General features: G+C 46.9%; 1 protein-coding gene across 40 annotated transcripts in view; it reads left to right on the top strand.

Moving 5' to 3' along the window:
* The window catches only part of MICAL2 (microtubule associated monooxygenase, calponin and LIM domain containing 2), a 295,251-nt gene that overhangs the window by 85,516 nt on the left and 184,370 nt on the right, over nt 1–25,365 (top strand). For all 40 annotated transcript variants that reach the window (XR_002517066.2, XR_002517069.2, XR_002517067.2 and 37 more), the window contains one exon: nt 18,083–18,423. Coding sequence is in view for 34 of the 40 variants with exons in the window: in XM_017948611.3 (XP_017804100.2) it covers nt 18,160–18,423 (264 nt within the window). In the remaining 6 variants the exon portion in view is untranslated. The remainder of the gene's footprint in view (nt 1–18,082; nt 18,424–25,365) is intronic.

Raw genomic sequence — 25,365 nt, forward strand, 5'->3', positions numbered from 1 at the left:
TGCAAAAGTGAGTAAGACCTAGTCCCTTTACTCCTAGGACTTGTGACCTGGCCTGTGGTGGCACAGATGTATATGATGACATTCATAGCTCCCTTATCAGCATTATAAAGAGCCATACCAAGTGCTCTGGAAGCACTGAGAGGAGAGCAGCACATAGGGAAGACTGCACCAAGGAGGGGCTGTGAGACTTGGGTACTGAAGGATGATCAGGAGGTTGCCAGGCAGAAAAGGAGGCAGAGAGTTCTCCAAGGAAACTGGGTGGTAGTGTGAAAGGGCCTGATTTGGTGTTTGGAAGTAAGGAGGAGTAGTGTGCATACTTTCTTCTTAGCTGAGGGTACAAGGAATGACACATTCAGTTGAGAGATAAGCTCTGAAGTGAGAGAGGAGGGGAGTTCAGAAGTAGACTGTCCAGGGCTTTGCAAAACACTTGCTGCTAGGTGAGATTTATTGAAAGAAACATTAGCAGAGACCAGGAAAGCTTCTCCAAATATGAATTCCCCAGCTGTCTGATGGATGTTTCTGTACAGAGAAAGGAACTTCTGCTGGGGGCTCATTTTCAGAGCGTTTGTGTAGGTTTTCTGCATTTTGTGTCTCACACATGAGTGGAAGTGATTATTGATGGGGCAAAGTGAATGGAGTGGGACGGGCCACACCAACAGTTCATATTTAAAATGTCTCAGATTCCTCTTGCCAGATAAGCTGATAGCAAACACCCTTGTGAGTTCCTGCGCAGACTGACTCTCCAGGGATCGTTTTGCATTCCAGACAGGGTCACACAATATTTCTGCAGGAGCTGGGGCTCTGGGGTGAGAAAGCTACTTAAAAATAAAGACCAACAACAAATATAGTTGTTTCTAAGGATGACATTTGCAAGGCAAAAGTATCCAGGAAGTAGATTATTTGTCATGAGGGTGAGCCAGAATTTTTAAAAATATCAGATCATTAGAGTGGAAGGAATAATGGTGGAGAGAGAGAGAGGAAGAGAGAGAGAGCTCCAGGAACTCTTGTCTCCTGGGTGTGGTTGTCCCTGCACACCCCCACTTTAGTGAATACCTTGCCGAGGTCTGCCCCAGGAAATGAGTTTCGAAAACTGAACTTTGAGCCTGAATTGTCTTCTGTGGAGAAGAGCAGACCAATAAACAGAGAGTGATTTGGAGTCTAAGACTTCTTGGTCTTCCATCAACAGTCCCTATCTGCTGCCCTTGGGTTTTGTATCTTTATGAGAAAAGAAAAAAACTTTTTTGGAACAGTTGGGGCTTATTTTAGTAAACATGTTTTTCAGAGCATGAGCCCAAATACCAAGGAAAGAGTCCAATGTCTTTATTCAGCCAACAGAAATGTATTCATCAGGATGATGAGAGCCCGTCTCCCTCCTACCAGGGAAAAGTCACTAGCAGGGCCGTACCTTTGGGGCTCCCCTCCCCTGCGGCTTCTGGATGTTGGAGTTTGGGGCTGGTAAGGGACATTTTGACCCCCTGAATGGTCAAGGACCTTTCTGGGCCCTGGAACCTATGACCCGGCCTCTCTGAGCTCTCAGGAACGTGGCCTCTGAGTGTGGCCTGGAGAGGCAGCGTTCTTCCCCCAGCCTGTCCCACACAGGTCTGCGTTGCTCTCAATGTAGCGATGAGCTACACTGCTCATGACTCTACATTGCAATGGTTCTGCAGCCTCCGAGCCATTACCAAATAGGCAAATGTTAAAGGGCTTTCAAACCTCAGTGCTCGTGCGCCTAGTCCAGGGAGGTGAAACACAACCTGTCAGACAAATAACCTCCTCCTGTCAGTTCAGCAATTGAATGTAAGCTAGAGACTGGTTCTACCCTGTCTTCTCAGACATGCATTTCTGCACTTGCCATCTGTAACCTTACTTGGCTTTATAGACATTTGGGGAGAAGTTCCTGGGAGACTTCAGTTCCTCTGTACAGCAGAGGATTGGGTCAGAACTGTCTTGATCTTTCAGTTCTCTTCAGATGTCTGAACTGCCTTCTGATAGCGGCATATTTTCCCTGGGCAGAGAGCTCCTCTCAGGCCACATCCTGATGAAGGAAGGAATCCTTTCTCAGAGCTGTCTCACCCTGCCAGTTTCTGGTCTGTTCACTCTCCTGAGGTTGTACCTAAGAACTGTCAAGCTGGGTTCATGCAGTACATTGCCTGGCACATGGTAATCAATGTTGAATGAATGAATGAATGACTAGCAAGGAAATTCTTCTGTTTTCCAGCAGAACAAAATGGAAGTGAACAGGCCTCAGACTATGTGGCCTGCATGCTGTCAGGACCCAGCATGCACTTCAGAAAAGACCCCTTTGGTTATTGGCGCAAAGGAAGTTACCTGATAAAGACACCTTCTAGCCAGGACCTGGAAAGACAGATGATGTTTAATCACATCACTTCAAGATGAGGAGTCCTGTTTTCAGGGCTTAAAACGAACAAACATCAGTAGCGACAATGAACCACTGGGAATGCTGGCCCTGGAGAAAGCAGGGGAAATCATTCTGCTGGCAACCCCTGCATACCTAGCCAACCCCAGCTGGCCGAATGTCCCATGCTTGGACAGGTCTCCCAGGAACCTCATGATGGGGCTCTTCCTTTGTCATGCTGCCTCTCTACAGCACAGGTGATTTTACATCTTTTTTTTTTTTTTTTTTTTTTTTGAGACGGAGTCTCACTCTGTCACCCAGGCTGGAGTGAAGTGGCGCTATCTCGGCTCACTGCAACCTCCGCCTCCCGGGTTTACGCCATTCTCCCACCTCAGCCTCCCGAGTAGCTGGGACTACAGGCGCCCGCCACCGCGCCCGGCTAATTTTTTGTATTTTTAGTAGAGACGGGGTTTCACCGTGTTAGCCAGGATGGTCTCGATCTCCTGACCTCGTGATTCGCCCGTCTCGGCCTCCCAAAGTGCTGGGATTACAGGCTTGAGCCACCGCGCCCGGCTGTGATTTTACATCTAAATCTTAGATCCTGACTTTCCAGGTGTATTGACATTTTGGTAGGCTTTGAATAGCCCATTAGTTATTTCTGACTCAGGCAGGGCTCACCTGTCTGTGCAGATGTATACACCTGCTTATAAAGGCTGAATGCAGTGTGCAGGCCCTTGTGCAGACTCTAGGGTGAGGGACGTGGCCAGCTGGACTGCCAGTTGGGTGAACGGCCCCATGAAAGGAGTGCACAAGCATCTCAGAGGCCAGCAGACTACTGAGAGGCAGGAAGGTGTTATTTGTGTTGTTAATAACATTAATGACGATATAAGCAAGAAAGCTTCTGTAATTGTATATCAGGAAATTAATCCTGAAATTGGTAGTCTGTAATTCAAATGAAAAATTTAGAACTCTTTTAAGTGAACTCTAAAGGTGCTACCGTGGAAGCAGTTCCTTCCCTCCGGAGCCAGATTTCTACTCGTAAGCATTCATTCATTCAACAAACGTACCGCCTGCTGGGAGCAGGCACCACATTGGCACTGGAATTATGAAGATGAAGATCAGTCAACAGCTTATCAATGAGTGAATTAGCTATAAAAGACCATAATCCAGAAATCATTTGAATCTTAAATATTAGTTATCAACTGAGAACCCAGAGCTGGGGTGAATACTCTGGGAAATAGAAAATAAATAAAAAATATCAGCCCTTCCTTAAGGTTACACATTAGATTGTCCAGACAAAATTAATGCACAGAAGACATGATAGGTTCAAGGCTAAAGGAGAAGCCAAATGGCGTGATCTGTGACCTCTGTGTGGGAACTCTCTGTCTCCCCCGTTTCTCAGAAGATGGGAAGAAGCATCTTATTCCTTTGGCATCCACGGCACCTAGCAAGGCCCCGGTCACAATATAGGTTATCAGTAAATTGAATGAATGGAATCGAATGTGGCTAGTGGTTCCCGAAGTTGGCTGATCAACAGAATTCCCTGGGGAGTTAAAAGCATCTTTACCTCTTGGCCCTCAGGCTGCAGGGATTCTGTTTGGGAACAGGCCCAGGAAACTGAGTTTTTGTAGACCTTCTGGGCAAATCTGCCTGACAGCCAGGTTTGGTGAGGTCAGGCGTAGACTCTGAGTTAGAAGAACACAGGTGGGTAAGGGACGGGGTGGCGGAGGGCTTTTGAACCTGAATGCTCCAGCCAATCCCTTAAGATCCTGCCCTGGTGCCACGTTCTCAGGGAGCTTCTCTCAGGTGCGGAGTCACTCCATCTTCCAGCTCGGCATCCACATGTCTTGGCACTCACCTCCCCGGCAGCTCTTACCAATAACTGTTAGTTAGTTTGTTTGGATTTCCTGAATAGACTGTGAAGCTCCTAGGGGGCACAGCTCGTAGTAGGTTTTCAGTCAGCACCATGGAGCTGACTGGGCTTCAGAGGATGGGTGAGGTTTGAGCAGGGGCAGAAGTAAGGCAGAGACCTGATGTGAGGGCAGCCACAGGGTAAGCCTGAATGCCTTTGGGATTGAGCCTAACAAGGAAGAGGGGGCTGCATGATGGTGGGTGGGAACCCACTGAGCCTGGCGGGAGGGCTTGGACTTGTAAAAGGGCTGTAGGGAACCCTGAGAGCTTTATGAACAGGATAAAGGAGAAGCTAGTGAGTTGGGAAGCGGGAGATCAGTGAGGAGGCCCATGGTAGCTCAGGTCAGAGCTGGCCAGGCCCTGGATGAAGTGTGGCAGGGTTGTCGACAAAGGGCAGCCACACTCTAGCCACTACATACCCTGAATTGTGTGTGATACTCTTGATTTGATTGTATCTACCAGCAGTGGTTATTGAGCACCCACCATTGCCAGGGGCACGGGCACCAGGCCCTGGGGCTTGCAGCCTTCAGCTTCAGAGCACACAGTCAGGTGAGGTAGGAGGGGCCACAAGTACATCAATGCAAGGGTATGTGCAAAGCTATCCTACAAACTTCCCCAGAGTATAGTGTGGAAAAGGGGGCCCGGGGAGGGCAAAATAATGCTTCAAAGAAGAACAGTGCAGCTAAGGATGCAGCCCAGCCAGGCGTCACTGTGTTTCATCCTGAAGTCACCCCATGGGTCAGGACTGTTATTATACCCATTTTCTGGATGAAGAAACTGAGGTTCAAAGAGGTTAGGCAACTCCTCCAGGCTCACACACCTAGTAAATGGTGGGTTGGGTTTGGTGACCAGTCTGCCTGACTCCAGAGTCCAAACTGGGACCTGTGACACTCTGCTGCCTTTGATGTTTCAGCCCTAAAGACCACTGGGTTTTCACAGGTGAACAGAGTCCAGATAGGCATTCCAGATAGAGGGATCAGCATCAGCAAAGGCATGTGGGTGGAAGTGTGTCGGAGTGCAGTTTATTGGGAAACTGCAAATGGTTCCTGATTCTAGAGTATGAGGGGGTGGGAAAGTGATGAGAGGAGAGACTGGAGGGGTGGGCTAGGGCTAGATCATGAAGGTAGTTTTTGTTTTGCTCCATTAAGATGTTTGGACTTCACCCTGCATATTGTCAGGGAGCTGTTGAAGGATTTTGAACAGGAATGGAACCTGACCCAGTGCACATTTTTTAAATAAAGATCTCTCTGGCAACAGTTTGAGGACTAGGCTGGTGGATTGGAGGGAGGTGAATCTGGAGGCAGGAAAGGTATTGAGGAGGAGATTTTGAGTGTTCCAGGTGACAGCAGGTGGAGACCTGACCCTTCTAGGAAGGATGGGAGGCAGCAAATGGGGCTGTTGAAGAGGCAGGACTTGGTGACTGGCTGGCTCTGCAAGATGAGGGAAAAGGGGCAGAGAAATTTGACTTCAAGGATTTGGCCACAGAGTCAGGATGGTGCTGCTCACTGAGGTTGGGGCTGCAGGAGATGGAACAGGTGGGGTTGGAAGGGAAATTGGCCACACGTGAGGTCTCTAAAAGCTAGTGAGAGGAGAATGTCCAATTGTTGGTGACACAGGGGCCTGAAATGCAGCAGGGAGCTGCGTGGTGCAAGTACAGCCTGCAGAGACATGAGGACACAGATACTGGTTGAACTGTAGGAGTGTGGTGGGCCATGAGAGTGAAGAGCAGAACCTTCATTTTCAGGGGCAGTTAGAGAGGGGTCTGCCCTCTCTATGGGGCCTCAAGATAAGGTCCCATAAGTGGCAGTTGCATTTAGCAGCAGTTGGTGGTGACGTTGGCCTGATGCACCGGGTGGCCTGTGAGAAGAAACCAGATTGTGGTGGTTCGATGGATGAGTGGGAGGTGAGGAAGTGCACATTGCACGGCTGGACTATTTTATCAGGAAACCTAGGCTGTGAGGGGAAGAAAGAAGGTTGCTATTTGTTTTCTCCCATAAAAGCAAATATAGATCCAACTGGTTGGATTTGTGCTAATTTTGGGGAATGACTTCGTATTGATAAATTCACAAATCAGAGAAACAAAAATAAACTTTTGTTGAGCAATGAACTTTTTCTAAGGGTGTTTGAGAAAAATGAGGTCAAATGGTACAGTTCTTCTGAACGGGGGATTGGCCCAGGAGGTCAAGGCTGCAGTGAGCCGTGATCGTACCACTGCTCTCCAACCTGGGCAACAGAGTGAGATCCTGTCTGAAAAAACAAACAAAAACAATGCACACAAAAAACAGGGGATCTTTGGGGGACAGACTCCACCAGCTATAGCTGGGCTGTGAGCTGCTCTGGGTGGGACAGCTCTGCAGTCATCCTGGGCTCCAGCTGCTGTGCCATGCACACAGTGAACAGGCATAGAGAAATCCTTTTCAAGTTCACTTGGCTGCGACTTCGATATGTCTTCGCCAGCATCCCTCTGTATCCTCCAGACTGGTATCAAGTCCCAAAGGCCTAATTTCAGCCAGTCAGGAGACATAGTGCCATTTAGATACAAAGGTTCCCCTGGAGAGTGCCTTTAAGAGGGTGCTGGGCAAAGACTTGGTGGAAAATCTGTTTTTAGCTGTCTTACTATAAAAGAGAGTTGGTTAAGGTGAGGATGAGCTACCCTCACCTTTTATGTGAAAATGCATCAATTTCTGCCTTGGTTTGGCTTGGGCTACCTAGAGCTTGAGGTGGTAGGAATTATCCCCACGCAGCTTCCTGGGAACTGATGCTTATTGAGCTCATCTGTGGACCCAGTGCTGTGAGAGACCCCTCCATGTAATTTTCACAGGAACTCTATGTTGTTTATGACTTGCTCAAAGGAGCACTTAGTGACTCAGAAGCCCATGTTCTTTCCACCACATCACACTGGCTTCCAGGGACTCAAGAGCTGAGTGCCCCGGGGGTGTTTCTGAAACCAAGGAAATTAACTAGCTTATCTGTTCTAGTCTCCTGTCTTATGCTATTTGCAAATAGGGAAAAGATGTCTTTTTCAAGATAGGGTGTATATGTGTGAGTGCCTACGTAGAGGGGTGGGCAGGCTTATTTCCGGGGGTCAGGCAACTTTTGCAGGGCACTGAGGTACTAATAGAAGGTAAGATGTAAAATGACAGACCTAGTTGTTATTGGAAGTTGGCCTGCAACAGTGGGGTAAGAGACATCTTAATTCCCATGTGGTTGACCTTCACATTGGGAAGGAATGCCTTCTGATCCAGGCCAAATTTGACATACCCACTACTAACACCTACTGTATTAGCTAGGGTAATGCTTCCTGCCTAAGAGATAAGTTCCCAGTTCTCAGTGACTTCACATACTGCACATTATAGCTCACATATGTAAAGTCCAAAACATGTGTTCTGGTCAAAGAGGGCTTTCCCCCATGCAGGCATCCAGGGGACTGGGTCCCTTCCTTCTTGTGGCTCACCATCTTCAACACGCAGTTTCCAAGGTCTTTGTGCCCTGACAGAAGTAGAAAAGGCATGAAAAATCACTATGGGGGATTCTTATGGGTCGGTCTTAGAAGAGGCATTCGCCGCTCCTGCTCAGATTCCATGACTTAGAACCTGATCACCTGGGCTCACAGCTGCAAGCAAGGGTCCAGGAGGAAGGAGCAGTCCAGCTGGTGGTGAGCTAGCTCATCTCCACGACACCCACCAACGCTCCAAAGACACCTCTCAGCTGAGCTTTCACTGGTGGATTAGATGCTGTTCTCATTTGATCTATAGATCCTAGCATTTTGGAGTTTGATGAGGTTAGGAGAGTATCATGAATCAAAGGTCTTAGCTGGGCGTGGTGGCTCATGCCTGTAATTCCAGCACTTTGGGAGGCCAAGGAGGGTGGATCACTTGAGGTCAGGAGTTTGAGACCAGCCTGGCCAACATGGTGAAACCCCATCTCTACTAAAAATACAAAAAAAAAAAAAAAAAAAATTAACCGGGCCTGGTGGGAGGCACCTGTAATCCCAGCTACTTGGGAGGCTGAGGCAGGAGAATCGCTTGAACCCAAGAGGTGGAGGTTGCAGGGAGCCAAGATTGCACCACTGCACTCCAACCTGGGTGACAGAGCGAGACTCTGCCTCAAAAAAAAAAAAAGAATAAAAAGATTCAAAGGTCTAGACCAGAGACTACATCCCTGATGTGGTGTGCAAGACAGTAGTGCTTGTGTGCCTGTGGCCCCATCTGCTTTATGTGGGAGCAACATGGGTATGCTTATTTAGGGTGCCACCCACTCTGTGTAGGAATTGTTGGAACACAGGGTCTGAGTGTTCTTCCTGGGTAGGGCGATGTATGCTAGGCTCTGAGAGCTAAGATCAGGGAGCTGGTGCCCAACCTTCCCTGGGGCACTGAAGGATATCTCACAGGTGCCGAGTGGTGGGGGAGGAGTGTACCTGTGGTGAGTCTGGGGAAGACAGAATAGGAGATAAAAATGGGGAACTTGGCAAGGCTGAGCCTTGGTGGCCTTCCTGAGGTCAAATGAGATTTGGAAAGAATAAGAGAAGCCTAGATGACTTTTTAAAAAAGATAAAAAATATTTCATTGAACCAATAAAAAACAGCAAATGTCTTTCATTGACCTAATGATTTGTTTATTGTATTTTAACTCAAAAGTATTTCAGAAAGTTAGCAAGATTTTTAATTAGACCACAGATTCTATTCCCTGGCCTTGGGCCGCTCCCACTTATGGGAGGTGGTGATGGTGGTAGTGGTGGTAGGGGTTTTTTTTGTTTGCATTTTAGTTTTGTGGTAAAATTTACGTAACATAAAATTTATCATTTGAACCTTTTGTTTGTTTGTTTTGAGGCAGGCTCTTGTTCTAGTCACGCAGGCTGGAGTGCAGTGGCATGATCATGGCTTACAGCAGCCTCGACCTCCTGGGCCCAAGCAATCCTCTCACCTCAGCTCCCCAAGTACCACAAGTGGGACCACAGACGCACCCAACCACACCCGGCTAATTTTTCTTTGTTTTTTGTAGAGACAGAGTCTCACTGTGTTGCCCAGGCTGGTCTTGAACTCCTGGACTCAAGCGATCCTCCCACCTTTGCCTCCCAAAGAGCAGGAATTATAGGCATGAACCACTATGCCTGGCCCATTTGAACTATTTTTAAGTGTAAGATTTAATGGTATTAAGTACATTCATGTTGCTATGCAGCCATCACTACCATCCTTCCACAGAATAAACTGAAAGTTGGCACTTCTTTTTTATTTTTTTGAGATGGAGTCTCACTCTGTCACCCAGGCTGGAGTGCAGTGGCACAATCTTGGCTGACTGCAACCTCCACCTCCCAGGTTTAAGTGATTCTCTTGCCTCAGCCTCCTCAGTAGCTGGAATTACACGCATGTGCCACCACACCTGGCTAATTTTTGTATTTTTGGTGAAGACGGGGTTTCACCATGTCGGTCAGGTGGTCTCAAACTCCTGACCTTGAGTCTGCACCTATTTAATAATAACTCTCTGTTCCCCACTTCCCCCAGGCCCTGGTAACCACCATTCTACTTTCTGTCTCTATGAATTTGCTTATTGTGGGCACCCCTCACTGTTAGTTTTGAGATAGGCTGGCCTCCTAGAAATTGGGATTCACAGTTCACAGTTTTCCTGGGCACCCAATGTGGTACCAAGATGATTCAGGTCACATGCAGAAGCGTCTGCAAAGTTTTTGGTGGTAAGATGAGCTCTGCGTGTGGGGTAAGATGTACATTATTTTGTCAACCAGGTACACAGGTTTCCTTCTTGGGGACTTCACCAGTAGGGGATCCTGCAGGCACAGCTGAGATTTGAGTCGGAGGCAATGCCTTCCCCATTCTGCTCTGGAATGTGGGTGGAAGAGTGTGGGCTCTGGAAGACACCTGCTGCACTGGACGCAAGGGCCCTGTAGTCCCTCGAGTGGAGTGGCTAGAAGGAACACAGCCTTGGGGGACTTGGCCCTGACCTGTCAACATTTAAGCTAATTCCTTAAATTAGCACAATGTCAGTGTTTCATACAGGATGACCCTTTCTGTTTTGGAGAAAGATCACATTGCTAGTGCTGTGTAGCCACGAAGGGCCCAGGCCCTGAGTTCCACCCAGCCCTGAGCACTTGTTAGGCCTGGAGAAGATAAGATACAGGAGGCCCACCTCCTGTTGTTAAGATGGACAGTCAGGGAGAGAAGACTCCTGGCCTTGGAATATGTATGTGAGAGGGGCTGTAAAAGTCATGCATGTTCCTGGTAGAAACTTTGGGAAATACAGAAAAGTATAGAGTAAGAGTATACTAACAGCTATCTGAAATGCGATCCTACATATCACCACTGTTCACATCTGGCTTATTTCTCTTCTCTTATAGACACTGGATATTATTTTATGGAGTTGAAATTATATTGACTTACTGGATCCATATCCTGCTCTTTTCACTCTGCATTATGGCATAAGCATTTTCCCATGGATTAAATGTCTTTATAAATATTATTTTTAAAGGGCTGCCTGATACTTGTTTGGTTGTACCATGACTTATAAGACCATGCCTTATTTGATACTTGTAGATTCTCCAAGCCCAGAATAACTTGAGAGACAATAGAAGTTAACTGATTTAATTTACACAGCAGCTTCAGAAGAGGAAGACCATACTATTTCTGTATATATGGCTCATATGGACTGGGGCTAAGAGCTTGGATTTCAAAGTGAAATGGCCTGGGTTCATTTCACAGCATCCCCACTAGCTACCTGCATGATATGGAGGCGTTTTTTCACCTTTGTAAAGCTGTCTTCTATCAAACAAGGGTGGTGAAATGAGACAGGGTGGTAAAGGCCTGGTACGCTGTGAGTGCCAGCTGTCAGTGTCCTCCCATGGGCAGTGCAAGGGGTGGGCTGGGCTTGAACCCAGGTCTCCTCATGCCTAGGCCAGAGTTCTTTCCACCTCAAAGGCTTTCCCTGTTCTAGAAGGTCCTTGAAGAGAGACTTAGTGGTACAGATGAAGATATGGAGTGCTGGCTAGAAATCCTTGTGGAAAATTTTAGATATATATATGTATATGATATATTTGCACACACACCACACATACGTGTACATTTACATACACACACATGCATACACATACATGTACACACGCTACGCATACACATGTACATGGACACATGTGAATACACATACATGTGTGCACACATACCCATAGATACACAAACACATGTATACACATATGCACACATATACACATACGTGTACACATGTACACTCCTGCGAACATGCACACATGTAAACATACACATATATACACATACATATATATACACGCACACATATATACATACATACACATATGCATACATATATACATACCTGAAATAATCACACATGGCAAACATAGTTGCATTACAGAAAAGGAAGATAGGCAAGTTCTGCAATTATTTCTCTCTCTCTTTTTAAGGCCTTTGCTTTTTATAGAATAAAAATGAAAAAAGAAAGAAAAAAGTCATACCTCCCCCATGTCCACATAGACATGTTGCGAGGATTCCTTAGGTTAACACTGGTGAGAGTGTCTGGCTGGTACTGGGCCCTGATGACGTTGGCTTCCTTCTGCTATTCCAAGCACTGTGACTGGTCAGCATACAGGTGTTTCTTGATGCCAGGAGGGGAGGCCTGGAGGGTGGGCACTGCCTCATTGGGACTTCCCGGGGCCTGGTACTGTTGAGTGGCTATAAGAAGCAATGGATGAGGTGAGGAAGGGGGAAATGTATGAGGCCCCTTCAAGCTAGACCAATGGAGTCCACTAACCATTGAAAACAAGTGGGGAAGAGGGCTGAGGCCAGAAGGGCAAGAGCCAAAGAACTTGGGTTCTCAGCGAAGGAGCAGGCATAGAAGGCCAGGGCCTGCAGTGGACCTGGGATCTCTCCCCAGCACTCCCACCCTGTGGCAAAAGAGGGAAGGTCTGGGCCCTTGCTACCTCCTGGAAACTTGGTTGAGCTTCATGGTGAGTCTCTTGGGTGCTCTTTCATTGGCCTTTCCTAGTAGGGGTTTCAGACAGCATGTATAAGAGGACTCTCCATGTGTGCCTTCAGTGCACATGGAAAGGGGCTTTGGCTTCCTGGAGGTGATCTCAAGGCAACACCCAGGAGTAGTAGAGAAAGCTTTGGAGAAGTGGAACTTATCTCTCTAGGGAATGACTAAGAAGAATTATCTCACTGAGGCTGTCTTCCAGAGGAGGCAAGGGTGGAGCAGGCAGCCCCAGGAGGTGGTACACACTCCTCTATTTGTGGAAGTGACCGAGTCAAGGCTGGGGACACCTGGATGGAAGGAGATTACCAGGAAGACAAGGTGGCCCTCTCAGTCCCTTCCCAACCCTGGAAGTGCTCCTTTTGGTCAAATTGGGTGCCTAGTGCCCTGGTAGGTGGAAAGCCAGCCCTACCTGGGTCAAGTGGGAAGATAGGGTCTGTCAGCCCCACCTGGGAGTCAGGTGTTCCTGCCCATGGTGGGCTCTGTGGGGATGCACCAGGTGTGGAAGGCATCTCCCACTGCTGAGCCCCTGGCTGGCTCCTGCCACATCTCAGGTGTTGGATTCAGATGGCCATAACTGAGGGTCTTCTGTGTGCAAGAGTTAAAACTGGAGCTTTTTGTTTCCTGAGCACCCTGTGAGTGTGGGGTGAACACCCCACTTCATTGTCAAGGAACTTGGGCCTTGCTCCAGAGCTCCTTAGTGACATCGAGCTTGGAGAGGGAAAGTTTGAACAGGGCTGCTTGGCAGTATATATGGCAAGAGGGTTTTGTGTTTAGATTGCATTGACCTTGAAACAGATTTTGTCTGTGAGCCTCAAGGGTGGGTTGAAGAATGAGCTTTTCTCCTGGGCCAAACTGCTGCTTTGTGGGAAGGTTCTGCCTAGTGTCCACCCCCATCTCTCCTTAAGTTTGTATAAACTCCATCATTTATCGAAAGCCTGGTTACACTGTCTGATATGCCGTTTGGGAGAAAAGGCTCAGGGAAGGCAGGAGGCGTGGGAGTCCTAACTTTGAGGCACCTGCAGACTGGGATGGGGAGGCCCCTCCTCTCATTTGGAGAGGTGCTCAGGGACTCTACGTAAACCTTGAGCTTGACTCTCAGATTTAGTGGGCTTAGCCCATTACCAATGTTGTTGCCTGCAATCTGGGGCCCTAAATTTTAATTTTTAGCAGCTAGAGGCAGGGAAAGGAAATTGCTTTGTGACTCATGAAGTCACATAGGCAGGGGACAGAAGAACCACAAATAAGAGACTCCACTTGGCAAAAACCAAATTGCTTCAAGGCTATTCTTGGAAACTTAAAGCATCACTTCTTGTTTCTTCCCAGAAAATACAGAAACCCTCATATTTCTGTCTAGTTGGTTTTATTTCTGTTGCATATCAAACCTCAAAAAGACAACAGCTGGGTGGTGGTTAACAAGGAAGACTTTAATAAGAGCTAGTTATCCAGGGTCCTCTGATTTAAAAAAAATTCCTGACTACCTTCTTTTGGGGTGAGGGGAAGGATAGCCACCAAAGGTTTTGCACCCCAGTTCTCTGAAGAAAGACCTGAAGCTCAGACTCACTGAGTCCTTCTGAGTGCTAGGTCAGCCCTTCCCAGTTCATTCCCAACACTATCCTGAATACTGTATGTTTTCAGTTCATTACCAAAACTACTTTCTATGAAGTTCCCTAGTTATACATGGGAAACTAAAACCCAAAAGATAAATGATTTGTCCAAGTCTACACAGAGAGGAAGTGAGTTTGAACTCAGATCTTCTAAATGGAAGGCCTTTAGGGACACTCTAGTTTTAAAGTGTACGGGTTGACTATACCTAAACTGAAATCTGGAATGCTCCAAAATTTGAAGCTTTTTGAGTGCTGGTATGACGCTCTAAGGAAGTGTTCATTGGAGTCTTCTGGATTTTGGATTTTTGGGATTTGGGATGTTCAATCAAGTGAGTATGATGGACATATTCAAAAAAGAAAGAAAGAAAATAGAAATCCAAAACTCTTCTGGTCCCAAGCATTTTGGATAAGGGATACTCAACCTGTATATAACTCCTTGACCCAGAAAGCTAGTCTCAGTAGTCTTGAATGATGTTTCTTTTGCCTTTCCTTTTGATATGATGATGTTTGGGCTGTTTGAAGAATCATAATGAGTATTGGTTATTGCATACGTGATCTCACTGATTCCTTAGAGCTCTATGAAGTGAGGAGAACAGGTGGCCCTCTATATCCATTGGTCGCACATCACAGATACAACCAATTGTGGATTGAAAATATTCAGGGGGAAAAAAAAAACCAGATGGTTCATCTATACTGGATATGTACAGACTTTTTTCTTGTCATTATTTCCTAAACAATGCAATGCAATTATTTACATAGAACTTCTATTAGGTGTTATAAGTAATCTAGAGATGATTTAAAGTATTAAGAGAGAATGTGTGTAAGTTATATGCAAACATGACATCATTTTATATAAGGGACTTGAGCATCTATGGATTTTGGTATCTGCATGGGATCCTGAAACCAATCTCCCATGGATACTGAGGGAAGCCTGTATTATCCCTATTTCACACATGAGAAAACTGAGGCCAAGACGGATGAGACAACTTGCCTAGGGTCACACAACTAGCAAGTGCTTGAGAGCAGATTCATACTCAGGCTGCCCTGACTCGAAATATTCTGATGTTAATCCCGTGAGGAAAGCTACCCGTCATGGGTGTTAGAGTCATTTTTAAGGTCTATGACCTAACTTGGAAAGCCAGTTGTAAAGAGTGAAACGGGTGTTTAGATCCAGGGTGGCAAGTCTGAGCCTGGTACGGGCTGCTGGGCTACACATCCAAGCTGCGCTTATCTTCTCCTGTCGAACCATCTCCCTCCACCTCCCCTTCTCTCATTCTAGATAAGGGCTGCTTCCTGGAGTTCCCACGCCTATCTAGCCCTCAGCACCACCTTTAGCTCTTTTTCCACTGGAGCCTGAAGACGAAGTTGTTCGTTCTTCTTCTGGAGGAGGAGGGGTGGCCATTGGGGTGCAGAGGAGACAGCTTCTTCCAGTTTGTAAATTATCGTTTGACTTGATGCCTCTAAACTGTTCATAATTTTAGACAAGGAGGAGTTGGCAACTTGGAGAACTGATTTACAAAACTATTTTCTAAACTGGTACATTTCCCCAGGTACAAATCTGCCTCCTGGGTGGATGCAGCGTGCATTACCACATCTACTGAGTGCCTCCTGGGACCCGGCTCTGCCGTCATCCACATTTCTTGCCCTTCACAGCTACCCTGCAAGGATGAGATTATAATTTGTCTGTTACAGTAGGGAAACTGAGAATCAGAAGTGGCTTGTGTGAGGCAATAGCTCTGAAGCCTTACAGTTTTCTCTGTACCACTTGCCTGTCCTCAGAAAAGACTGTAGTGTAGCAAGCAAGTTCAAATAGCCTTGTGTTTGTTGGCCAGCCACTGCAGCCTTTGTTCAATGCTGGGCACAGAAGTGGTTCCAAAGATAGATAAAGACTGAGAATGTTAATACGCTCTGCAAAGCAAATGAGTCCCGCCTTCTGTTTATGCTCTCTGGGTGGCAAGCATTGCACACGGGGAAAGTGGAGACACAGTAGGAGGCAGTGTTTATGTGAGTCATGCCCGAGTGAGCAGAGTGGATGCTCACAGAGCCCAGAGAGCATCTGTAAAGGAATCCATGCTCATCGCACCAGGCAGGGCACAGAGCCTGCTTTCTCAGTCTACTTAAGTTGTTGAGTGTCATAGACCAGGGTCACTGGGTAAGGCCTCATGGAAGAACCAGCCTGGGTAGGGCAGGAAAGCTGCTAGGCCTGAGCAGGGAATGAGTGATAGTCTCCCTTCAGCCAAGCTCAGTGCCAGGCACCTCAGCAGCTCTCCGGGAAAGAGGGAAGGGAGGATAGGGCCCTAGGATCCCCTCACCCCCAAGTCTGGGCATCCAGTGTCTGAGACCTTGCCTGCCCCAGCAGGCTCCTCCTGGCAGGTGGTGCCCAGTGGGTTCCTGTGCTCCTTTGCATGTGCTGTTCTTCACCCTTCTCTTCCAGCTCCTCTTCTCATTGCTGCCTGGACAGCCCCTTAGCTGCCTCTTTGCCTCCAGCCTCCTCCTCCAGTCTACTGCTGCCCTCTCATCTTCCCAAAGACTTGCCTCTTCCTGCTGCTCTGTCTCCTGCTCCTCACCACCCACTGGAGAGGCCAGGCCCCCTCCTTGGCCTGGAGGGGACATCTGCCACCATGTGCGCTGGACATCCCCACCACACCTCCTCACAAATCCTGAACCTTGAACGTGCTGTCATTCCACCACTCTCCTGCTCTTTCCACACTCACATCCCTATGTGGGTATTTCCATGGCCTGGAATGTCCACTGCCCAGTCTTCTAGTAAAATAAATCTCATTCCTAAAATTGAAGCTTTCTTGATACTTCCCTTTTGCGGCCCCTCTGGACTCCTCAAGGCTCTGTTGGACACCGCCTGCTCTGGGCTTCCATGCCGTTGGTTCATAGTCCACAAGCACTTGCCTGTGGTCTTGTAATCCGTCTTCCCCTGTGGGCAGGGCCTGAGCCTACATATTCCCAGCCCCTTGAGTGGTGCCCAACTCTTGCTAATGCACCAAAAATTGTTGCCGAGTGAATAAGTAAGAGATTAAGGAGGAAGATAAACACCATTCTCTGCTTTTGGTATTATAAAACCATCCCACTGTTCGAACTTGTCCACGATAAACACTGCCCCTCTGGGGAGCGCAGAGCTGCCGTGAGGCCTGTGCTCTGTGTGTTGCTGACCTCCCCTTACAGGCCTCATCGGCGGAGCTCGGTCTGCTGTGTCCTCTTGCTCAGAGACCCCTCCAGCCCTCCTGACAGCTGGGTCAGCCCCAGCTCCTCCACATTTGTCTCCTTGCGCCAGCTTTGGATTCTGGAAAAACAGCTAGTGCTTTGGAAAATCAGCTCTACTTTATTTTTGTTCCTTTGAAACTTAAGTGACTTTTCTAAGAAAAGTCTGAGGTTAGAATGGTGCAGAAAGGACCATGGCCAAAGCCCAGGCAAGCTATTTTTGGGATGTGAATGAGCACCCATCGCATTTTTCCCTTCCATCAGCCGAAGCACTTGTTCCAAATAGTTCACAGCCTGGACTTACAAAGCACAGGCCCCCTTTGCACAGGCGGAGGAGGTCCACGTGTCTCTGTCTGTCTGTGAGTCTGACTGAGGTAGATGGTATGCTCCCAGCCGATACCAGGAGCAGAAGTTTTGAGAAGAGACGGTCATGTGTGTAGTGGAAAGCCCTGCCCTCTGGTAACTAATGAAGAAAGACTTTAAAGCTGGGTGTCTAAGGAGAAGTGGGCAGTCATGAAATCTAGAGAGATGTTCTTTGGAGTTTTTTCTGTCTGTGCATTAGTGAATTGTGGCTGGGTTATATTCACATCAGCCAGCCAACTTGCAGTACCAAGAATGATAGACTTTCAATGGTGCTATCTCTAGTGTACTTTTCTGGGAGTTTTTCCCTTTTCCTAGTCACTGTTTGCAGAACCACTTGACTCAGAGCAAGATTGACCAGGTACTATTGGCATTAGCCAGGGCATAGCCTTGTGCAGTGTGTGGTACTTTTCAGCCAGCGAGAGGAGCAGAGTATAGGGGAGAGATTACCCGCAATGCCACATTGACAGGCCAAAAGGCACAATTCTGTATCTTTTATAAATGTTTATGTTTAGTATTGAACACTAAATAGTATGATTAATATTTGAATGTCTTCAAGAAATTGTATTTTTACTTCTCAGCACCCATCCCCCACCCTACCCTCATTGTCCAAAGCTGACCTCTGCCTCCTCCTACTGTCGCAGGTGTGACGTTTCTCCAGATACTTCATGCTGTTCGCCTGTGTCCTTGCCACACCACTGCCACACACGACTCCTGAACCATGGGGGAAAACGAGGATGAGAAGCAGGCCCAGGCGGGGCAGGTTTTTGAGAACTTTGTCCAGGCATCCACGTGCAAAGGTACCCTCCAGGCCTTCAACATCCTTACACGACACCTGGACCTAGACCCTCTGGACCATAGAAATTTTTATTCCAAGCTCAAGTCCAAGGTGACCACCTGGAAAGCCAAAGCCCTGTGGTACAAATTGGATAAGCGTGGTTCCCACAAAGAGTATAAGCGAGGGAAGTCGTGCATGAACACCAAGGTAAGGAGAAACCCTCCTAGTCTTACCTTTGCAGGGCATGTGGGTTGACATTTAGGAGGTTAGGAAGCTGTTGCCATTTGGGCACTCTAAGGTTCTTGGGTGTGGGTGTGATGTTGCATTGTTTTCCTCTGGTAAAGGCTTCCTTTGTCTCGAAGCATCAGCTTTTCCTGGCTGGGAGGTTCCCTCCACTTGTGCTGTCTCCAAGGGAGGGAAGCCAGAGGCAACGTTGAGGGAGAAAAGCCAGTGCTTGATATTACCCCCACTTCTATTATTCCTGCTGCCACTACTACCACTTCTAGTAGCTGCCATTTATTGAGCAGCTTCTAGGTACAAGGTACTTTATGGCCATGATTTCCATGAACAGCTGCAGTAGTCCTTCAGGCCATTTTAGAGATGGGGAAATTGAGAAGTCAGTCGTGCCCAAGATCACACAACTAGAGGACAATCTTGGTCCGTCTGATTCTAGGGCCTAAGTCCTGAATCTCAGGGAGAGGCAGAGTTAGAGAGCTGTGTTCCCCTGCGTGTGGACATTTTAGAAAGACCCCCTGGTTTTGAATTAATTGGCTAAGAAATAGGTCTGGGTCTTCCTCCCTGTCTCTTTCTCTTCTACCTGATACCCCTGCATTCTTCACCTGCCCACTCCCTTCCTCAGGATGCATTTCTTTACCTAGGACCGCACTCATAGTTAAGCCTACACTAACCGATTGCATCCCCCATCATTTGGCCATAGACAGCATCGGCGAGCAACCTTTCTCTGACATTTGTGAAGTGCCCACCACCAGATGGGCAGCTGAGAGTGCAGGCTTCTCAGCTGACTTCCCTGGTGGCCGTTGGGGGCTATCAGCCCTGAGCACTGGTTCAGGCTGTGTGTTTAGGTTAAAATCGAATGTGCTGTATTTAGACCTCACAGGAGGTAGCTCAGCTAGAACCCTAGGAATTCCAGTTGGTGCCAATCCCAGGACAAGAGGATTGAACTCTCCATGGCAATCGGGACTGTTGTGTTTTTGTTTTGGTGATGAGAAGCTGTTGAGTCCACCATGGGATATGCTGCTTTCCACTGCCCCAGGGGAGACAGCTGCCAAGCTCCTGTGAGCCGGGGGCACACTGACACTGCGGGACATAGGAAGAGCATTCCATCAGGTTGAAACAGACCAGTCGCCTCAGCCCAGAGCAGGCTAGCCATCCAGGCAGTACCTGCCCATAACCTGCCACGCTCCAGCTAGGCAGAAGAGATGGGGGAGGTAGGGAAAAGGAAGGGGGAGGAGAAGGTGAGACCAGTGTCCTGGGTGCTACTCCTGCCCAGTGCCTCCCTTCCTCGTTGTTGTGGCTTCATAGTTCAGAGGTCACTGGGTGGCTCTTCAGATTTAAAGGAGGGGAAGCTTTTAGCTTCCAAAGTGTCACCCCTCTTAGTAATTGTGTATGGTGGCTTCTTTTTTTTAAAAGTCCCATAAAAGTCAGGTGGCCCAGTTGCACTATATTCTCTCACAGAGGGTTTTCCGAGCTCTGGTTTTATTAGGGAATGCTGTTGCCCCATACACCCAACATGCTGTGGCTGCTGAGGGACCCTCCTGGTGATCCGAAGACAGATTGTCACAGGGAGTCAGTGAGTAGAGGGATAGAATGGAGGGCTGACCACCAAGAGGAGACCCTTCTCCCAAAACGTACTAGCCAGTTACCTAGCCAGTGTGGCCAGCCTCTATTTTACAAGCTTTGGTAGCTTGAAATAGAACAGTCATCACATCTTGTGGTTGGCAGGTCACCACTGGCTTCTGAGATACAAAGGGAAAGAAAGCACCTTTTGTTAGGGATGCTGGGTAAGGTGCCTCTTGCCCAGGAATTTTTATGCCTTTCTTGTGAGGAGGAACAAGGACATTTTTCACATGTGAGATAACCCATCTCATAAAAACCGCCTGAATGCTGAGGAGTGGAAGATACATTTGAGAATGATTGTAAGTATGAACTGTGACTGTGTTAGGCTACTTGAGCTGTGCTTTTCAGAAACCCAGCTCAAAATTACCACAAAGAACGGGGAATCATTGACTCATATTAACAGGAAGGTCCAGACACTTTAAGTTGGGGCCTTAACTTGGATGCTTGGATGCTTTGCTCTCTTTTGGCTCCATGCTTCCCTCCTGCAAACACATTTTTCTCCATGTTTGAAGCCTCTCCTTCACATCTTTATAGCTCCATTCCAAAAGGCTGGAATCTGTCTCTTCCAGGTCAATATTGGAAAAAAAAAAAAACATTGAGAAGGATTCTGATTGGCCCACCTCTGGATTTATTATGGCCAAAGCCAGGGGAACTGGTTACTGTGATTGGCAGCCCTTTCAAGCATCACATAATCGACGTGAGGGAGGAGCAGGTCCCCAAGGATGTGGGAGTGTGAGACAGATAAACAACAGGTGTCCTTGACTGGGCGTGGTGGCTCACACCTGTAATCCCAGCACTTCAGGAGGCCAAGGCAGGTGGATCACTTGAGGTCAGGAGTTCGAGATCAGCCTGGCCAACATGGTGAAACCCCGTCTCTACTAAAAATACAAAGGTGTGGTGGCGGGTGCCTGTAGTCCCAGCTACTCAGGAGGCTGAGACAGGAGAATCACTTGAACCCAGAAGGCAGAGGTTGCAATGAGCTGAGATCACACCATTGCACTCCAGCCTGGGTGACAGAGCGAGACTCCATCTCAAAAAAAAAAAAAAAAAAGAAAGAAAGAAAGGAAAGAAGGAAGGAAGGAAAAAAAATCACACAAAAAATGGGTGTCCTCTACAGCGACTATTGATTTGTATTCTGGCCATGATATAGGCTCCTTGCATATCACATTCATGTGTGGGTGTTTAATGGCCAGCTCCATGAGGCCGGTGCTTATACTCCTTGTTGTGAGTCAAAACACAGAACAGGGGTCCTCACCTCTTCCAACATGAACAGACACTGTCTTGCTCACATACCATGTTCAGGCATCCTTTGGTGTATGGTTTATGCTGAGAATTAGTCAAGGAAGAAATGCTGGGCGTTTGCATACATGTGGCTGATCATCAGTGCTAAGCCAGATGACACAGGTTTGTCAGGTACCAGGCATAAAGCCAAGCTCCCGGTTAGCCATAGGCAGAGCAGGAATAAACGTAATTCAGCCAGAACCCTGACCTTTGTGCTGATGTGGATGCAGCTCAGCACCACCTGGAGTGGGTCTAGGCTTAAGCATTTCGCAAGCATGTATCAGCCCCTGCCATATGCTGAGCACCATGCTCCTGCCTCCGTGCCACCCGTGAGTGTGTGTGTGTATACACACGTGCGTGTCACGGCAGTGAGAGACTGGGGAAGAGGGAAGGGCTCTAGTGGAGGTGCCAGGGGACAAGGAGAGTGGCCTGAAAGTTCTCTAGAGCAATGGCTCAGGTGCTAGTTACAAAATCTCACTTGGGATTATTGTTTATTATTGATTTATGAGGGTTTTATTGGCACTGAATATTAATAATTCTTTCCCTCGGCATGACTATGTTTGGATATGAATGAGGGTGAACTGAGGATCAAGCCAAATGAACTCTTTCAGGATTGATACTGACTCTGTATTAGGGTCACACCGGACTCAAATGTCACACCCGACTGAGTCGTGTTCCCGAGGAAAACAACCGAGAAGAACCTGCACTATGTAATTTGGTGTGGGAAATGCTATAATCACAACATTGTGGACTCTGGTTATTTTGATATATAAATCTTTAATGCTAGAAGGAACTTAAGCAGATGTTATGTGCAAGCTCTGCATTGAACAGGCCACAAACCAGGGTCCAGAAAGCTGAAGATAGTGGCATTACTGGGATTTGAACTCTATTTACTGGTTTGCTCTTATATTCTTTTATTTGCTCATTAGCAGGTGTTTCCAGTGCCGTACACCTTACCAGGCATTTGACAGAGAGGATAGTTTGAAAGATGAATAAGATGTGGTTCTTCCTTGAGCTTTCTGTAAAGACAGATATGTAATTATTTCTGTATTTACTTATTAATCATTCATCAGGTGAATAGTTATTGAGCAACTACTATGTGCCAGGCATTTGTCTAAGTATCTAATAGCTCTGTGGCCTTGGGCAAGTTACTTAATATCTCTGGTCCTTAGTAGCATTCTCTGTAAAATGAGGATAATAAGAGTAGCTACTTCATGGAGTTACCATGAGGGTTAAATAAGGTAACCTTTGTAAAGTGCAGAAGGCTGTCCAGCATTCTGATAAGTGATCAGTAAACATTTAGCCCTTATTATCATTAATATCTTAAGAGCTAAGAGAGAGGTCTGTACATTGGTCTGCAGGAGTATAGAAAAGCAAATGACTGATTGTGACGGGGGTAGTCTGGGAATGCTTCCTGGAAGAGGAGGTTTGATGTGGGACTTGGCAAATGAGTAGGAGTTTGCCATGTAGAACTGAGGAAACAGCTAGAGGGAGTGCATATATTCTAGGGAGAGTGTGTTGCTCTGTAATGGGAAAGGAGGAGTGCATGGGGTTTGGGGGAAGGGTGAAAGCCGGAGAGTACAGAGTGGATGGATGGTAGGAAAGGCTGGAGGAAAACACCTCCTGGTCCAGGCTGTGAACAGAAGGTCTCGTACTCAAACAGAGGACCTGGGAAACTATTAACAATGAGCCTCTGATTCCCAGTCCTGTCCAGGGTTCTTTCCACCTCTCCTCACAGGATTGCTCAGTAGTCACAGGTACCATTACAGACCAGAGGGTATTTGTACATTGTTGCCATAAAAACTCCCAGGAAATGACTCATGGACTCTTGTCACCAGCAGGAATCGGGCCAGCCTATGTAATGAACACTCTTGCGTTATCTTTTTGGAAGAATGTGACTATTTTATGAGTATCCAACAGGGTCACCACACACCTTTTGCTCCTGGGCCCCTCCCCTGTGTGTAGCCCAGGCCCCGGTTTGTGCTCAAGGGTCAGACGGTCCTATGGTCCCCAGCTTCCTCCACAGATCGTGCAGGGAGGCAGCGGAGCAGGGTGCGAGGCTGTTAGGGGTAGAAGGGGTGACACCGGGAGCAAAGACTGCTACCCCTCGGCCTGGATAAACCTGTCTGACATTCCCAACCTCTGAAGTCATCCGTCATGGCTGCACTGGCTCAGACTCTTCAAGGGCCACTTTGCCTGATACGGGCAGTTCCAGTCATAACCGATAAAGCAGAAGATGGCCTCTGGGGTGTGAAACTGCGCAAGTTGAAGAAAAAGCTTAGATGAACTCTGGATTTATCTGCTTACCTGACAGTAAACTGCCGGCCCTGCAACAATGAACACGTTTCTGAGCCTGGATTGCCAGTCGGGTTGTACCAATGGCTGCATTTGTTACCACAGCTGCACATGGAGTGTGTGGGAGGATTTGCATGAGTGTGTGCATTGGGCATTATATGTGAGCTTGAGTAAATCCAATTCACAGCAATGTTGTATGGAGAAGGAAAAAACTTTCCTTTTTAGCTGTCTTCATAGAAAGTGGTTAATCCGGGTTTACTGAGTTCACTTTGTAAATGTATTTCTAAATAAAGAATTTTTTGTCTTTTTATGAAAAAACTAGGCCAGGTGGGATGGCTCACGCCTGTAACCCCAGCACTTTGGGAGGCTAAGATGGGAGGAACGCTCAAGGCCAGGAGTTCGAAACCAAATTGGGCGACATAGTGAGACCTGGTCTCTACAGCAAATACACACACATACACCCTTTGCACACATACACCACACACGCATACACTTAGTCACACATATACACATATACACACCACACACACATATATACACAAATACATATACATCACACACACACATACACACATGCCACACACCATACACACACATACCACACACACATACACACATATATACAAATTCACACATGTATACACAAATACACACATACACATATACTACACACACCACAAACCATACATACATACACACATAACCCCACACACACCATACACACATACACACACCACACACATACATACACATGCACTTATACACACATATACATACATACATACCACACACCCACCACACACACACGTAACACCACACACACACTATACACATAACTATTTCTTTATATATACACATATATATTTATTTAAATAAACATATATTTCTGCCCCCTTACTTATCTATATATTTCTGTATGTATTTCTTTATATATATTTTTTCTTTATAAGAAAAAGAAAAGGTTTCTTTGAAAAAAAATGCCTGCTCATGATAAAAAATAACTCAAGTAGGATAAGAAAATATAGGGTGAGACCGAGCAAGTGGGACAAACATAGTGAGACCATGTCTCTAGAAAACGATGTGTTTTCATTAGCTGAGTATGGTGCGCCCCACCATGCTGTGGTCCCAGCTATGTGGGAGGCTGAGGTGGGAGGATGGCTTGAACCCAGGAGGTTAAGGCGGCAGTGAGCTATGATTGCACCACAGCACTCTAGCCTGGGCAACAGAGCAAGATCCTGTCTCAAAAAAAAAAAAAAAAAAAAAAAGACAAGACAAGACAGAGTGGATTTGAGCCTCAGCCAAGCTAATTTAAAAAAAAAAAAAAAAAAAAAAGGAAAGAAAATTTAGTGTGGAAGAAGTTTCTTTTCTCCATTCCCCCAGTTTTCCTTCCTAGAGGCAAGTACTCTCCCATTTCTTGTATGACCTTCCTGAAAATCTCTGCATGTTTGTGGATGTGTGATATGGATACATGCACTGCCCCCTGTATTTTCTTAGTGGGAAAAAAATCTACAAACATTTTTTCTGCACTTGTTCTGAACTTTTTTCACTGAAAAATGTATCTTCGAGATTGCTTTTTCTCAGTAGGTGTGGATCTAACTCTTTTATTCATGGCCTTTTATGGTTTCCCATTTTATGGCTAGAGCACAATAGCACCATTTCTTTTTTCTGTTTTTCTTTTGAGACGGAATCTTGCTCTGTTGCTCAGGCTGGAGTACA

Source organism: Papio anubis, chromosome 12, assembly GCF_008728515.1.
Source record: "Papio anubis isolate 15944 chromosome 12, Panubis1.0, whole genome shotgun sequence".
Taxonomy (NCBI): domain Eukaryota; kingdom Metazoa; phylum Chordata; class Mammalia; order Primates; family Cercopithecidae; genus Papio; species Papio anubis.